At 44.0% G+C, this 17,842-nt stretch overlaps 1 protein-coding gene across 2 annotated transcripts in view; it reads right to left on the reverse strand.

Annotated features, from left to right (window-relative positions):
* The window catches only part of RANBP3L (RAN binding protein 3 like), a 172,966-nt gene that overhangs the window by 17,512 nt on the left and 137,612 nt on the right, over nucleotides 1–17,842 (reverse strand). For both annotated transcript variants that reach the window (XM_069221043.1, XM_069221035.1), the window contains one exon: nucleotides 1,400–1,595. In XM_069221043.1, coding sequence (XP_069077144.1) covers nucleotides 1,400–1,595 — 196 coding nt within the window. The remainder of the gene's footprint in view (nucleotides 1–1,399; nucleotides 1,596–17,842) is intronic.

Consider the following 17,842-nt stretch of genomic DNA (forward strand, 5'->3'; position numbering starts at 1 on the left):
AAAGTACATGTTGTTTGTACTGGTATTTGGCAGCCCTGGCAGGGACTATAGATTGAACAAGATGCACTGGCCTCCTGAGAAAGGTCTGGGCCCTGTCACTTATTATTTTGCAAAATAAGCATTGTCCATCGAGGCCATAATCCTCAGATGTCCACATCGTCCAAGTAGCCTCCCGAGCCCAGAGATGAAGGGCATGAAACACCTGCGCGCTCTGTGAAGGGGCATGGGAGGTACCCGAGAGGATTCAAAAAGTAAGAAATGTGCTGTTAAAAGTATCCATCAGAAAAATGGATATTAATGTAGATAGTGTGGCATGCAGCTCGCCAATTAATTGGATGAATTGTTAGGTAATAGACATAAACCAGTGCAAATTTCAAGCAAAATGAAATTTAAGAAAGCAGTTACAATATATTTTTCAGCAAGTTTCAAGATCTTTTGGATGAAAATGATTATTTTATTTCATTAATTGTTTTTGTGTCTGCCCCTGTTTATTGAGGTCAAACATCGCTAATACTTAACCTGCTGAGACAGACCTCCATAATTTAGTTTCAATCGTCATAATTTAATAAAATCCCAAACATAACAGTTTTATCATCTCAGGTTTATATAGATCAAACATGAATGTCAAGTCTTTTTGTTTAAGTTTTTAGGCAACGTATCGTGACGCAAATTATTAAATGTCAGAAATATATTTTAAAAACCATTTTGCTAGTAAGGCATCTACAGCAAAGCTTGTGAAAGGCCCATACAGATGAATAAATAATTTAATTATAGGGACAGATTAAATTTCCCCTCTCCTTAAATTACATTTTCAGCGTGGATAGGAGTCAAAGTTTTGGCTAAAGAGGTGGAAAAATGGGAAATGGATAGGTTATGGTTGTAAGGGTGTTTTGTAAAAAAAAAAAAAAAAGAGGAAAAAAAGATATTGGCTTACAAATTGTACGTTATAAAATAAATCAAGCTAATTTTAATATCAAAGAAAATGGAAATCATACCTTTAGGATGGACAAGACAAGAAAATGTTTCTGATGTTCTACTGAAGAAACCTCTCATACAGCTGTTTCAAGCTAAAAGCTAACAGAAAATCTGTGGAGCCCCAGGAGAGACGTTGTTTATCTTTATAATCAATAATGTAGGGGGGAAATGCCACTCATAACTAAAATAGTAATACCCTGCTCCACCTGTGTTAAAAGAGTAGTTGAAAGGACTTAAAGGAAGATATTGAATTTAGAGAAACATTTATATGCGATATGGCAAAATAGGGAAGAACAAAGGAATGTACAGATTTTCTGAACGAGCATAATGAAGGTATATTTAATTATAACTAGGATCTGTAAATCAAATTGTTAATATTTGAATTGAAATCTGCTACCTTAATATAAACATATTTGACCGGTACCTGTTCTGCTGCTATCAAAGTGAGTTGTTTCCAGGCTGTCTTCATCTTCATCACTATCAACATTCAGCAGGCCAATGTCTGTTTCTGGATCAGTTTCTTCATGACTCACGCTTGGATCCTGATGTGCACTGATACGCAGGGCTACCAGCCTATGATGTATTGCAGCATACAGACGCCCAGCATCCTTTGCAATAGCCTATCAGGAAAAAACATGCACTATAAACCGTGTGTGGGAGAGAAACTATATAAAATAAGTTTGAAAAACAATAGATATGAACATTTTATTTTGGGTACTAGATCTCAAATAATTAGCGTGGGCACTTTTTTTAATTGCATTTCATCAATAAAAAAAAATAAAAAAATGAAACAATAAGAATTTTCCCCCAATCTACATTCCCGAAAGTCTCCCCTCAACTGATTAATTCATATCTCCCAGTTGTAAGGAAACACATTGTTGACAATTTTATTTAAAATCCTGTGGCAGCTTTCACGCATCAGCTTCAAGCGCCCTTCTTAGTCGTGTAATGCATGTCCAATTGGGAGTTGGGAAAGAGTAGGGCTCTCAGCGGTCACGGACATATTCTCAACTAATCAGAATTTCTTGAAAACGGAAGCATCATATTAACTATTTAGATTTATTCACATTATAAGCTCTAGGGCCTCCTCGGGCTAAGAATTAGGATCAGAAGCTGCATAATAATCTTAAAACTTGGGGTTGAAGTTGAGTGCGGAAGCACCTTCTCACCCATAAGAAAATTTAGAAAGTGAATCTGTATAAAAAAGCATTACAAAACACCCCTTTCAAATAGATTAGCTAAAGTAACAATAGGTTTTTCTGGCAGTTCTAAAGAGTAATTTTTTTAATACTTCATAGTCCTCTATAGTGTGCGAAACACCATTGCACAGTCAACAATACTCGACCACCCACTACCACAGTGTATTTAGGGTTGGGGCAGTGGTAGAGCACAATCCTTCCCACGCTCTCTGTGAGCACGCCTGGGTCATTGCAGACAAGCAGATACATGCCCACTTTGTACAGCTTGTACACACTCAGAGACACACAGTGTGTGCCGAGTTTCAGGATGTCAGCATATTCAGGCATGTGCACACGGTGTGTGACAGTTTGCGGAAGTTCAACCTTGGTGTAATCAAAGCTGAGCTAGAACATATCTGCTGGATGACACCCAGTCTGTGCATGCATCTGTGGGGGCATCGAGGCCTAGTACACTCAGCAATGTTCACGGGGTTGGCGCAGTGCACATACCAGCGTATACCTAGGGTGAGCAGCCCGCCTAGCACTGTGAACTACCAAATCTGTGCCCAATACAAAATGATGTGTATTTTGCCTATGAACCGTTTCATGGATAGCCGTACCATGGAGGCAGGTTCATATTGTTTCCTTTAGAGTACTTTCAAAAGAGAGTGACACAGGCTGCAAGGAACCTGCATAAACAGCATTCTCAGATAGACAAAAACATTTTATTGCAGACCCAGACTCCTGAGCACCCTGTAGTACTTTCATGACAGTTTTATAAAATTACACTGGAGGGACTATGCAAACAATGTTACATTATGATGAACATATGTGTGCAATAGTGCCTGTGCATATACTTTATATGTGAATAAATGTCTATAAATAAGTATACATGAGCAAATAAACTTTCGGTCTCAGCAATTATAGAACACAACAGGTACAAAGATGCGCCTAACCTCATTCTGAGCTAAACTGCATGGTATTCCAAAGATAAGACAACAGAGGAAGCAAATCCTTTAACAATAAAAAAAAAAAATCCAATTAATCGTCACTAATTACAGCAGTAATAAATGTGTAATTTCAGTACAAACTGAAACAGACTGAAAAAGTATTCTGCTGGGCTGTTCTTGGGTAATTCTGCTGCTCCCACAGTGACGGGCTATTAGACAAAAATTTCCTAGAGCTAGATGGCCAGTTCATCCATCTCTGAACGTAGCACTGTAGCTTGCAGCCTCCTTGAGTAGCCCTGAGGCAAGCAATGCAAGACATAGAAGCTTGCTTGTTGGCAGCATTTCCAATTTCCCAACATAAGTGGCAACAAGTCTGGGATTATTGTATAGGAAAAGTAACTCAAGCTATTACAGAGCACCCATTGGTTCCATAATTGAGCCTTATTTCAATGAGCTGAAGCTAATGCGCACAACAGAAATAAGAAACACAAAAGGACAAAACCTCACATACATTTAAAGCCTTGCATTCGAAACAATGCAGTACGGGAAGCCATGGAACCCAGCAGGGAGGAGCCTTGTTCTTGCAGATGGACTAGGAGTCATCAAAAGATGGCACCTCTCTCAGATTGAGGGCACAGTTTCCTCCAAAAGAAGCACCTTTCCTAGGATTGTGCCAAGCACTGCTCCATATACAAAATTACCTGAGATGGTGTTGCTTTCTGCAGATTTATCTGGAAATCCAGATGGGAGAAATTATTTCATTTTGTTGTAATCTTCCTGTACCTTGTCCTGGCTGTGGGCTATTAGCAGGCAGTTGTGTCTGTAAGAATAGTTGGACATCCCTTTAGGTCTTGATGGTCCTACTCTGCTGTCATGCATTTTGAAAAATTGCACGGATCTAACTTCAGATCAAGTCAGTACTGCAAACAGAAATGTGCTCCTCATACAATAACTCTTTGATATTTCCTATGTGTTTTGCAAATGGAACCATGGAAATATGCACCAGTGAGATATATTGCGCACATCCAGTTGTCCTGTTTGAAGAGAGGGGATATTTGATGGATTTGCTTTTCCACAGATGCTACTGAGCAAGGACTTGCGAAATGGCCCTGTCAGCGTACCTTCACCTTGTCTGCAAGTGGGGTCTCAATATGGACTGATACTAATTTTCCTTTCAAGCTGGTCACGCATGTGGGGGTAGTGGAGGATATCTGCACCAAACATTGATACCGCAGACTTCTTTAATGGGATTGTGCGCCTACTCAATCCGTGCGCTCAATGGGAAATCTTGTGGGTTGGTGACTATAATTCGAGACTAGACAGAACCCTTGATAGCTCCAGGGCAACTGGGTAGATCCTCCAAGGCACTGATAGAAAGGATGAATACACTGCACCCGGTGGACTCTGGAGACCCAGCACGGCCGAATGCGGGGGCATTCTTTTTACTCACTGCCACGGGTGACATTGTCCAGAATAGATTACACATTTGAACACCCATACCAACTGGCAGAAACTGGGGGTAGTTCTATATCTGGATCGCACATTGTTAGACAATTCCCCTCTGGCAATGAAATTACTAGGGCGTGCATATGTGGCGCTGATTCCGCAGTGGCATCTTTGGACCACAGTACTCTATGATCAGGTGCTCAGAGCGGGTATCCAGGAGGCAATTAGCGAATACCTTTTTGTTAATGTGGGGTTGGTTACTTCGGCAGGCATAGTTTAGGAAGCGTTTAAGGTGACCATAAAGGGCACATGTATGAGCATGATATGTGGGTGGGCGGGGGAGTTGGGGTTATGGGGGGGGGGGCTGGGCACTGATGAGACATGCCCTGAAGCATTATGATTTGGGGGAGGATTACTTGAAGTGGGTGGCGCTACTGTATACAGAAAGCAGGGGGAGAGTGAAAGTTGGCCACCGATTATCTGACTGCAGATCGGTTGAGAGAAGAACATGACAGGGATGCCCCCTATGGCCGCTGATATTCTCTTTAGTGATAGAACCATTAGCACAGGTGATATGCTCTAGAGATTGGGAGGATGATATTCTGGTCAGTGGCAGACAGGAGGTTACTGCTTTATATGCTGATGATATTTTGTTGACTCTTAGGCACCCACGAGCCAAATGGGGAGCTGTGGAAATCATGATTAGTGAAGTGGGGCACCACTCAATGCTTCCTCTTAAATGTGGACGTCAGTACCATACTCTATTAAGGCAGACCATGGTCTAAGGGGGAGCTCCGCAACATATGGCTTCAGATGACACTTATCAAACACTTGGGTATATATTTGAATTCCAGTATCATAGAAGTGTACGATTTGAATGTTGGTGCACTCTTGATGGGCCTAGAGCACAGTGTACCGAGGTGGCTACGGTTCACAACTTCAGTGATGGGGTGCATAGAGATCAGTAAAATGTATAATTACCCAGGGTTTTGTATGATCTGCAGCATATATATGTGCAGCAACTGGTCCCCTGGAACACTGGGATTTGCCCTGCAGTGCCAGCCTTCCTCAGGAGAGGATGGTGGGTTGTGACTGGTAGCTGTCTTTTGGTGTACGCTGGGCTGGCGGCAGCGATGTGGAAGGCTTGGCCTGTATTCCCACAAGAACCAGAGACATACATACTGAACTTGACATTGCCAGACGTGTGGGAGCACTAAACTGGCTGCTGGTACCGCGCAGAGCTGACTGCATAGTTAATCTCAAACTCCAGTGGGAGTGGGACCTGGGGGGGAACTGGGTGAGCGCGAGTGGGGGAATATCTTCAGTAATTGCTGACAAGTAACACGCAATGCGAGACTGAAATCAACTTATTCTAAATGTATCCACAGAGACTATGTAACACTCCAATTATTACACAAACTGGATCCCTCCAAAGCTGAGACTTGTCCTAAATGCAGAGTAGCAGTAGCACTTATGTTCTCATGTAGTGGGCATGTCAAGGTAATACAAAACCTCTGGGGTGAGGTGGTCGCAGCCTTAGGGGATCTGACTGGTTTAGCAATCCACCAATGATACAATTGTGCCTTTTAGGCCGTGTCCCACACCCCAAAACTACTACAATTGAGAGTAAGATCACAGAACTGGGACTGGTAATTGACAAGAAATGTGTTGCATTGAGTTGGCTAGCTAGCAAATTACCAACCAAGAGGCGATGAATGAGGGAACTAGCGCATCGGGTGCAGGCTGAATGTAGAATGTGACACAAGTTGGTATATAAGGGGATGGGTCAGGGGGACAAGATAGATATTAGCCCTGGACCCTGTCGTGGAACAGGATGTGCACCTTTCTGCTGAATAGCTTGGTCCAGGGATGTTAGATGAGCTGAGTTCATATAAAATTGTTTATGATATGGTAAATGATCCTATGCTGCCAGTGACCAACTCGTCTCTGCAAACACAGACCTTACTGCTGAATAGTTTGGTTGAGGGTATCTCAAAACTGTTAGACATGTGGAGTTCATATGATCTTGATGTGGTACATGATTCTACACTGCCAGAGGCCTACTTGTATTTGCAATGTACTTGCTGTGAATCTTCCATAATTGGGAAGTGGGTGTTCTGGGGGCCTGTTTTGTACCTGTTGAAAACAATGAAGACATAAAAAAAAAGATAAAGATGTGAAATGTGTTTCCAGGATCCCAAAATATCGGACTCTGTGAGGCAAGGCAACTGCCCGTACAAGGCATCATGGGTAGTGAAAGCTCCTGCAGCCTTAAATGGACAGGACACAATTCCAACTCTATCAATGCAAGCCTATAGGACTGCAACATTCTGCACTGCTTATACATAACACACCAGGATCTTCCTTTAGATGCTACAATGTATGCTGAATAAAAGTTAGCTTTCTCCTGTTTTTGAAAATCTGGCATTTTGAAAACATGGCCAAGGACATGCTTGAAGAAAGCACCGTATGACATTTTTGAGTCTTCACCCTTTCTGATGAATTACATTCAAATACAAGACATGTATTGTTGAAGAAGGGTTCCTGGGTCCCCCAAAGCAGCATGTTTGTGATTATTAATTAAGATCCTATGATGAAGAACATTTAGTTACTATTTAAGAACTAGAAAGAATAGGTGGTGCCAAAAGAATACTTCTGTTGGAAGCTGTCACAGCTGAAACTGATTTCAGTCTGGACACCGATTTCTAAGCAGATTTTAATGCAGAAATCGCATAACCCCTGAAAGTGAGCTGGGTGACAAAAATACAAATTCTTGGACATCAAGGTTATTCTAAAGACGCTGCATCAGTAAATAGGATGTTATGTACACACTGGAAAACATGTTTACACAGTTGACAGGACCAGAGAAGAAGGTTTATCATATAATTCCTAAGAGCTTGTGGAAAGAAATCAGACCTGATTCTCCATTTGGAGAAAACTCCAGCCATTAAGATGACTAGCTCACAATTTCAAGACTTTAATTTGCCTCCCAAAAGACTTCGCACAAGCAGAAACCAATCCACTGACACAACCTGACAGAACTAAAATATAATCACAACCATGAGCAGGGTCACTGGAATTAAGAGATTCTGCAGCCACTGCATTTTCTATATAACTATGTATTTGCCCCCTGTCATATAATCTATTATCTACTGCATGAATTGCAGATTTCAACAAAAACAATTGTCTTAATCCCAGACTGATAAAAGGTTATTAAAAAAACTGTCAAATGTATTGCTGCACATTGGAATCTCTTTACAAAGATTAACCAGTCACCATTCAGTTGCAGATTGGTCTATTTAGTGTTAAACTGATACTAATAAGGGGAAACATGTGAAAATAGTATACACGTGTTCAAACGACAAAATAATGAAGTAACTATTGCTTGAAGCCATCCCAAAAGAACTGGTCAACACAATAGGCAAAAGTAATCATTCCTTCCACTTCTGACTACCTCACTACTAAAGGAAATTCACACCTCTTCCATCTTATTAAATTTACCAGATTAATACCTCATTTTGGAAAGGGAAAGTTCCTGAATGCCTAAAACTTGATCAAGTCTCACCCACACTAAAAAACAAAAGGCAGGGCCCACAGATTTGTATACTATTTGTCTTATCTCTAAACGTCCCTTCTTGGCCAAAGTATTTGAAAAATGCATAGAGATGGAGTTTATACAGTACACTATCTATTAAATGTCAGACTTCAGAAAAAGCTGTAGCACAGAAACCACAACCTATAAATAGACAACAATGCTTGCTGCATTCTAGAGAAAATAGACTCCTGCCTCTTTACATTCCTAATCAAGAGACCTGTGTGATTCTTCTGAAAACTTTAGATGAGAGAATGAAAGTGTAGGGCATAACCCCTCAGTTAGCTTTCACTTACTCTCTAACCTGGCAACGATCCAACAATGAGTTACTCAGGGGTATATTCCTTCCTCTACTCATTGCTAATGCTACATCGAGTCTTTACTTTCCAGTCTCAGAGCGCTTACATTCCTTAGCACATTTGAGCAGATGACATCCAGCTCTATCTGATAATCGGCACTCCAAAAGATTAACTCATGGCCAACTTTTTTGTGGGAATCCAAACACTGATGTCACTACCCCATGAAGCTTAACCAGCTGAAAGGAAAAATGTTACTTACCCAGTAGACATCTGTTTGTAGCATGCAATGCTGTAGATTCACATGCTTTGCATAAGTCCGCCATCTAGTGTTGGGCTCGGAGTGTTACAAGATGTTTTTCTTTGAAGAAGGTTTTAGAGTCACGGGATCGAGTGACTTCTCCTTGGGGTAATACTGCTCATGGGCATCAAGTCCTTTGTTAGATTGTTTTACCGCAGGAGGGTGAAGTAAAGAGTGTATAAATGTATATGTAGATATATAGTAAAGAAATGAGATGTCCATGCAATGTATATACATATTTACAATATATTGTATTACAAAGGCTACAGGCTCCCGGGGAGGAGGGTGGGCGCATGTGAATCTACAGCACTACATGCCACGAACAGATGTTTACTAGGTAAGTAATATTTTCCGTTCGATAGCATGTGTAGCTGTAGATAAACATGCTTTGCATAGACTGTAAAGCAGTCTCCTCCCAAAATAAGCAGAGGGTCGCCGGTAGGAGTTGAAGTAGTTTGAAATAGTGTTTTAAGTACTGCCAGTCCAACGTTTGCTTGTTGGCGAGATAACACATCCACACAGTAGTGTTTGGTAAATGTATGTGGTGTAGACCATGTGGCAGCTTTACATATGTCTGCCATTGGTATATTCCCTAAGAATGCCATTAAAGCTCCCCTTTCCTAGTGGAATGTGCTTTAGGAGTTACTGTTAATTATCTTTTAGCTTTAAGATAGCAAGTTTGAATACACTTAACTAGCCATCTGGGTAATCCATTTTTTTAAATATGATTACCTTTGAGAGGTTGTGAAAATGCCACATACAGTTGCATGGAGTTTCTGAAACCTTTTGGGATGCCTATATAGTACATGAGAGCTCTTTTACCATCAAGTGTGTGAAGAGCTCTTTCAGCAACTGAATCTGGCTGTGGAAAGAAGACTGGCAATTCCACTGACTGTTTTATATGAAAAGGTGAAACCACCTTTGGTAGGAATTTTGGATTTGTTTTAAGAACTACTTTGTCTTTATGAATTTTAAAGAAAAGTTACTTTATAGTGAACGGTTGAATTTTGCTAACTCTTCTTGAAGAAGTGATTGCTACTAAGGAAGTAACTTTCCATGATAGAAACTGTACAAGAATGAATTGGTCCAAATGGTGGCCCCATAAGTATTGTGAGCACAATATTAAGATTCCAAACAGGGGTTGGAGGAACTCTAGGTGGAGTAACCCTTTTAAGACCTTCCATAAAGGCCTTTATAATCGGAAACCTGAATAGGGAAATATGTTGTCTGTTTTTAAGGTAATTGCAAAAAGAACAGCTGATGGACGGAATGCAGAGCAAATCAAACATTCACCTCCAGTCACAAATCTGGGTTTAATCCATCAGTTTTTTTGCTCATCACGCCATTCCAGTTTGGACCCAGCCGTATGCATATCAGTCTTGACCCTGTGCCCCAAGAGAACAGTCCAGCCCCAACTGCCAGACCAGGCCCTCCCTGGACCAAAAACAAACATCCTGGGACCAGTTTCGGGGTATCACCCCTCTTATGGGTCATATCTTCCTCGTAATTGTGAGCGTTTGTAAGGAAATGCCTCCTTTGCATGGTTACCCCCTGACGTTTTGCCTTTGCTGATGCTATGTTTTGAATTGAAAGTGTGCTGAGGCCTGCTAACCAGGCCCCAGCACCAGTGTTCTTTCCCTAACCTGTACTTTTGTATCCACAATTGGCACACCCTGGCATCCAGATAAGTCCCTTGTAACTGGTACCTCTGATACCAAGGGCCCTGATGCCAGGGAAGGTCTCTAAGGGCTGCAGCATGTCTTATGCCACCCTGGAGACCCCTCACTCAGCACAGACACACTGCTTACCAGCTTGTGTGTGCTAGTGGGAACAAAATGAGTAAGTCGACATGGCACTCCCCTCAGGGTGCCATGCCAGCCTCTCACTGCCTATGCAGTATAGGTAAGACACCCCTCTAGCAGGCCTTACAGCCCTAAGGCAGGGTGCACTATACCATAGGTGAGGGCACCAGTGCATGAGCACTGTGCCCCTACAGTGTCTAAGCCAAACCTTAGACATTGTAAGTGCAGGGTAGCCATAAGAGTATATGGTCTGGGAGTCTGTCAAACACGAACTCCACAGCACCATAATGGCTACACTGAAAACTGGGAAGTTTGGTATCAAACTTCTCAGCACAATAAATGCACACTGATGCCAGTGTACATTTTATTGTGAAACACACCCCAGAGGGCACCTTAGAGGTGCCCCCTGAAACTGTATCCAACTATCTGTGTAGGCTGACTGGTTCCAGCAGCCTGCCACACTAGAGACATGTTGCTGGCCCCATGGGGAGAGTGCCTTTGTCACTCTGAGGCCAGTAACAAAGCCTGCACTGGGTGGAGATGCTAACACCTCCCCCAGGCAGGAGCTGTAACACCTGGCGGTGAGCCTCAAAGGCTCACCCCTTTGTTCCAGCACCGCAGGACACTCCAGCTAGTGGAGCTGCCCGCCCCCTCCGGCCACAGCCCCCACTTTTGGCGGCAAGGCCGGAGAAAATAATGAGAACAACAAGGAGGAGTCACTGGCCAGTCAGGACAGCCCCTAAGGTGTCCTGAGCTGAAGTGACTCTAACTTTTAGAAATCCTCCATCTTGCAGATGGAGGATTCCCCCAATAGGATTAGGGATGTGACCCCCTCCCCTTGGGAGGAGGCACAAAGAGGGTGTACTCACCCTCAGGGCTAGTAGCCATTGGCTACTAACCCCCCAGACCTAAACACGCCCTTAAATTTAGTATTTAAGGGCTTCCCTGAACCTAAGAATTTAGATTCCTGAAACTACAAGAAGAAGAGGACTGCTGAGCTGAAAAACCCCTGCAGAGGAAGAACAGAAGACACCAACTGCTTTGGCCCCAGACTTACCGGCCTGTCTCCTGCCTTCCAAAAGAAACCTGCTCCAGCGACGCTTTCCAAGGGACCAGCGACCTCTGAATCCTCTGAGGACTGCCCTGCTTCAAGAAAGACAAGAAACTCCCGAGGACAGCGGCACTGCTCCAAAAGAACTGAAACTTTGTTTCAAGGAGCAGATTTAAAGACCCCTGCAACTCCCCGCAAGAAGCGTGAGACTTGCAACACTGCACACGGCGACCCCGACTCGACTGGTGGAGAACCAACACCTCAGGGAGGACCCTCCGGCGACTCCAAGACTGTGAGTAACCAAAGTTGTCCCCCCTGAGTCCCCACAGCGACGCCTGCAGAGGGAATCCCGAGGCTCCCCCTGACCGCGACTGCCTGAACTCCATTTCCCGACGGCTGGAAAAGACCCTGCACCCGCAGCCCCCAGCACCTGAAGGAACGGAACTCCTGTGCAGGAGTGACCCCCAGGAGGCCCTCTCCCTTGCCCAGGTGGTGGCTACCCCGAGGAGCCCCCCCCTTGCCTGCCTGCATCGCTGAAGAGACCCCTTGGTCTCCCATAGGAAACTATTGGAAACCCGACGCGTGTTCCCACACTGCCCCCGGCCGCCCCCGCGCTGCTGAGGGTGTACTTTTTGTGCTGACTCGTGTCCCCCCCCCCGGTGCCCTACAAAACCCCCTGGTCTGCCCTCCGAAGACGCGGGTACTTACCTGCTGGCAGACTGGAACCGGGGCACCCCCTGCTCTCCATTGAAGCCTATGTGTTTTGGGCACCTCTTTGACCTTTGCACCTGACCGGCCCTGAGCTGCTGGTGTGATAACTTTGGGGTTGCTCTGAACCCGCAACGGTGGGCTACCTTGGACCAAAAACTGAAACCTGTAAGTGACTTACTTACCTGCTAAAAATAACAATACTTTACCTCCCCCAGGAGCTGTGAAAATTGCACTAAGTGTCCACTTTTAAAACAGCTATTTGTGTTTTATGTAAAAAGTATACATGCTAATGTAATGATTCAAAGTTCCTAAAGTGCTTACCTGCAATACCTTTCAAATGAGATATTACATGTAGAATTTGAACCTGTGGTTCTTAAAATAAACTAAGAAAATATATTTTTCTATAACAAAACCTATTGGCTGGATTTGTCTCTGAGTGTGTGTTCCTCATTTATTGCCTGTGTTTATGTACAACAAATGCTTAACACTACTCCTTGGATAAGCCTACTGCTCGACCACACTACCACAAAATAGAGCATTAGTATTATCTCTTTTTGCCACTATCTTACCTCTAAGGGGAACCCTTGGACTCTGTGCATGCTATTCCTTACTTTGAAATAGCACATACAGAGCCAACATCCTACAGCGTTGCACAATGATAACAGATCAACTGGCAGAAAGCATTCTACATTGGGCTTATTGCTGGATAATTAAGAAAAACAAGGACATTCAATTAATAGAAATGCTAGATAGTATTGCAATGGGGCACAATGACTTAGTACAATAGGTCTTGCTTTTGAGAGGTATTGTCTTTGGCAATGTTTTTATCCATGCTGTACAGCAGCACAGATGCTTTGCAGTATGGCTAAAACTGATTTTAAAAACAGTAATGTGAGGTCAGCTGGCTCTGTAAATGTGAGGGCAGTTGGCTCTGTAAATGTGAGGGCAGTTGGCTCTGTCAATGGATTTTAGCAATGTTGTATAACCGCTGGCTGCTGTTCAGCATGGTTGAAAGTCAGGCAAAGAAACCCTATGATGATGTTATACAACATGGTTGAAAGACATTGACAAAGCCAATAGCTGTAGCATTGCCTAGACCAATTGGCTTTGCCAATGCTTGTTCTCTAATATTTTCAATTCCTTAACACTTGCCTTGGTGCCCTTTACACCACACAATTGGCATACTGGTGTACCCTGAAAGTCCCTATTATGTGGTACCCAGGGCATTGGTACACCAGGGGTTCCCCAGGGGCTGCAGCATGTATCATGCCACCCATGGGAGCCTATGCAAACTGTGTCTGCAGGCCTGCCATTGGCAGCCTGTGTGAAACGGTGTAGGCATCCTTTCACTGCTGGTCACTATATCAGGTTACTGTAATTCACACTCATGTTAGGCCCCTCCAGCCCTGAAGGCAGGGTGCAAGTCCCTGTGTGTGTGGGCACCCCTGCATGAGCACAGGTGCCCCTATGAAGTCCAGCCACTTCTTCATCGTAGAAGTATTGTTCTTCCTCAGATTGAGGGGCAGGAGTTAGGGAAGGGTTGAAATTCTCAACCTCTTGTGACTCTTAGTCCTTGTGTGTTGGGGTCTTCGACGGAATTCTGTAGCCCCTGAGGCTGTCTTTGAACTCCTTCTTTTTCTGTAGGAGTGCGGACATTCCGGCCTCCAACCTTTTCCACTTCTTCTCTATTTCAACGACCCATTCATTGGGGTCGAGAGAGGGAGTCTTCCTTTTTTTCTGAGGAAGCTTTTTTTGACGTAGATGCGGGCGTCGAGCTTCGTTGGTCAAGGCTCGAACCACTTCTTTTCAATGCCACTATGTCTTCAACCTGTATGTCCTTTGGCAATCTGGGATTTTCAGGAGTCTTCTCTCCACTTGATTCCTCCTTGCGGGATCTGTGGGAGTCCTCCTCTTGGAGGAAGCTTGTCTGCGGTGCATGTTTTAAAGCAGCTGCTCCCTTTGATGTTCGGGGGTCAGATTTGTTTAGACTCCCTTGATTTTTTAAGGTTGGTGGTTACCTCCTCTTTCTTTTTCTTCGGTGGCTGTGCCACCTCAATGACCTTAACCTCCGCGTCTCGGGTACCTTCCACAGCTTCCTCTGTGACATTATCCTCCTCCTCACTTGAGGGCCTAGATCTCTCAAATATGTTGTCGCCTGCTAGTTCTGCATATTGTAGTGAGCTTTTCTCTGTCTCTCCCTTACTCTTAAGTGTCTTTGAGGCAAAAGCCGAGCACGCAATGCAGTCTTTGCTTCTATGGTCCAACAGGAGGCAGAGGTTACAGACTGGGTGAGTATCCATCTGCGTAAACTTGTGATGGCAGTTCTTACAGAACTGAAATGATGCCTTCCCCATCTAGGCCCTTCGAGGAACTCCCCCCCCGATTGGGCACTCTCTGATGGTTTCTGACTTTTCTCTGAAAGACTTTCTTACAGTGGCTATGTCGGTGGTGTAGACTAATCCACAGTCTTCTTCGGTTGTTTTCTGAACTTCTTCATTTGTTTTGCGAATTTGTTCAACGCAAAGTTCTTCCCTTAATCGGAGTTCCTTCAGCAGGCTTCCAGACCCAACGGCGGAAAAAAAGAATCTGCAGATGGCGAACAAAGGTGGGAGCTTCCGGAGGAAGCACGACAACGTCACAGGGGACACCAAATGGTAGAGGTAGAGTCGACGCCAACCAACAAAAAACAAGAAAGAGAAGAAAGACTTTGTAAAGAAAAACAAAAGACAAAGGAAGGGCTAGAAGAACAAGTTACTTACCTACGGTAACAAATTATCTGGTAGAGACTCTATCCAGCTGCAAATTCCTTACCTTAGAATTCCCTTGCATCAGCTTCAAATCCGGAATTTTTTCTGCTGAGCAGTATCCTGCGCGCGCCGTCAGATGGCGTCGTTCGGATCCGCGTGCGTCATTAGCATTATTGGAGCTGCCTGTGATGTCAAGGTCGTCTATATAGACCCCACCTCGGCGCACGTACGTCAGTTCTTTTTCACAACTTACCACGCCAGAAGCACAGAGTCATAGAAGAACCAACAACTTTTTGAAAAAAAAAATTACGCTTGATTGTTTGAAGAAAGAAAGACATGCCTTTAAGAAAGGCAAAAATATAAAAACATTGTAGGAAGTTGGCTCTGTATATAATATCTCAAAGTGATAGATAGTGTGCAGAGAGTCCAAGGGTTCCCCTTAGAGGTAGATAGTGGCAAAATGAGATAATACTAATGCTCTATTTTGTGGTAGTGTGGTCGAGCAGTAGGCTTATCGGAGGGTAGTGTTAAGCATTTATTGTACACACACAGGCAATAAATGAGAACACACACTCAAAGACTTAACTCCAGGCCAATAGGTTTTAATATAGAAAAATATATTTTCTTAATTTATTTTTAGAACCATAAGATTCAAATATGAGGTAAGTACATAAAGTGTAAGGTACTTCACACAGGTAAGTGTAGAACTTTGATTTAAAACAGGAGTACACACAGTTTTGATAAAAATGGCAATAAGCTATTTTAAAAGTGGACACTGCAAAAATAAACAGTTCCTGGGGAAGGTAAGTAATCGTTAGTTTCTCAGGTAAGTAAAGCACTTACACAGTCAGTTTCCTAGGCATAGGTAGCCCACCTCTGGGGGTTCAAGGCAACCCCAAAGCCACAGCACCAGCAACACAGGGCTGGTCAGGTGCAAAGAGAAGGGCCCAAAACACTTAGGCGCCTATGGAGAACAGGGGTGCTCTGGTTCCGGTCTGCTAACAGGTACCTGTGTCCTCGGGGAGCAGACCAGGGTTTTTTTATAGAGCACGCGGGGAGGGACAAAACATACCCTAGGCGGCACAGGGGCGGCTGGGTGCAGTATACAAAGTAATCGTCGGGTTTTGTATTGAAAACAATGGAGGGACCCAGGGGGTCACTCTGGCGATGCAGGCAGGCCACAGGGGGACTTTTCTGGCCAGCCACCAACTGGGTTAGGAGGAGGGCCGGCTGCTGGTCACTCCTGCACTGGTAGGTGGTTCCTCTCGGTCCTGGGGCTGTGGGTGCAGTGCTTGGTCCAGGTGTCAGGTTCCCTTGTTACCAGGAAGTCGCGGTCGGGGAGCCTCTGGATCCTCTCTGCCGGCGTCGCTGTGGGGGTGCAGGGAGGTCGACTCAGGACGTCCACGTCGTTGGAGTCGCCTGGGAGTCCTCTCTGCAGTGTTTCTCCAAGCTCGAGTTGGGGGCGTCGGGTGCAGAGAGTGAAGACTCACGCTTCTGGTGGGAAGTGAGAGTCTCTTTAAAGTTGGTTTCTTTTTGCTGTTTTGTAGTTGTTTCTGGACAGAGTCACTGTCCTCGGGAGGTTCTTAGTCCTTTAGGCGCAGGTCAGTCATCTGATTCCTCAGTGTTCGTTGGTCCCGCTGGATGCATTGCTGTGCAAGTTCTTTGAGTCTGGAGACAGGCCGGTAGGGCTGAGGCCAAGTCAGTTGTCGTCTCCATTGTCTCTGCGGGGCTTTCAGGTCAGCAGTCCCTCTTCTTTCTTCAGGTTACAGGAAAATAACTCCTTAATAGGAAAAAGATCGCACTCCCTCGATGCGCTTGACCTCAATACTGAATGTATGAGTCTTAACGTTCTTTTGGCCGCATACCGTAATGAAAGTTTTGAACTTGTTAGTTTCCGGGTTAAGGCTCTCCATTAAGGCCACAAAGCCATCAAGAAGGGTCTTCAGTCCACTAAGGGTTCTGGCTAGCAAAACAGCATTGTCAGCATAGAGAAGAACTGGCACTGGTCTATGCTTGATAACTGGAACGCCAGTTCCTATATTTTGCATGACAGACTCTAACTTGTTAATATTTAGTAATAAGAGAATCATCACTAGCACACACCCCTAGCAAACACCTCGCTGGAAGCTAAAGAGGTCTGACCATATTCCACTGTGGCGGAGATTGAAATGCAACGCTTTCAGGAACTGTACCAGGCCCTTCTCCACCCAAATGGCGGTCATAAGATCCCAAAGCTTGGCTCTGTTAACACTGTCAAATGTGCTAGATAGATCCATAAAGGTGAGATGGATAGAACTCCGCTTAAGAAATTTATACATGCTAATTACAAGATAATTTTGATAGTTTTCAGGTAGCTACATGTTTGTAGAACAAGAGTACTTGGCGAAGGCTTGTAAAGTAGCAATGCGCCACTCAAGTAAACACTATGAGTATTGATAACTTGATAAAATCTTTAGTAGAATTTGGTTAAAGCTGAATCAGAATTATAAGAGCTACTTCAGAGGCACTACACTGCTCCATGGTATTAAACCCCCCGAAAACGTGTCAGGACACAAATTATTCAATTCTCTATTCATGGCCCTATGATGACGTTTTTCACCCAGCACTACTGCTCTCACAGGCTAATGACGGTGATAAGTCCCTGAGTGATGATGTGAAGGACCTGAGAAAGGTGACAGCCCACTTCTCAAAGTATAACGAAAATGTGGCCACCAAACTATACTATTTGTGTTATACTGGGTAATAATACAAAGTTGTTATCTGTAAAACCTCCCATGCACTTGGCTTTTCCTT

This window comes from Pleurodeles waltl, chromosome 1_1 (assembly GCF_031143425.1).
Source record: "Pleurodeles waltl isolate 20211129_DDA chromosome 1_1, aPleWal1.hap1.20221129, whole genome shotgun sequence".
Classification (NCBI taxonomy): Eukaryota; Metazoa; Chordata; class Amphibia; order Caudata; family Salamandridae; genus Pleurodeles; species Pleurodeles waltl.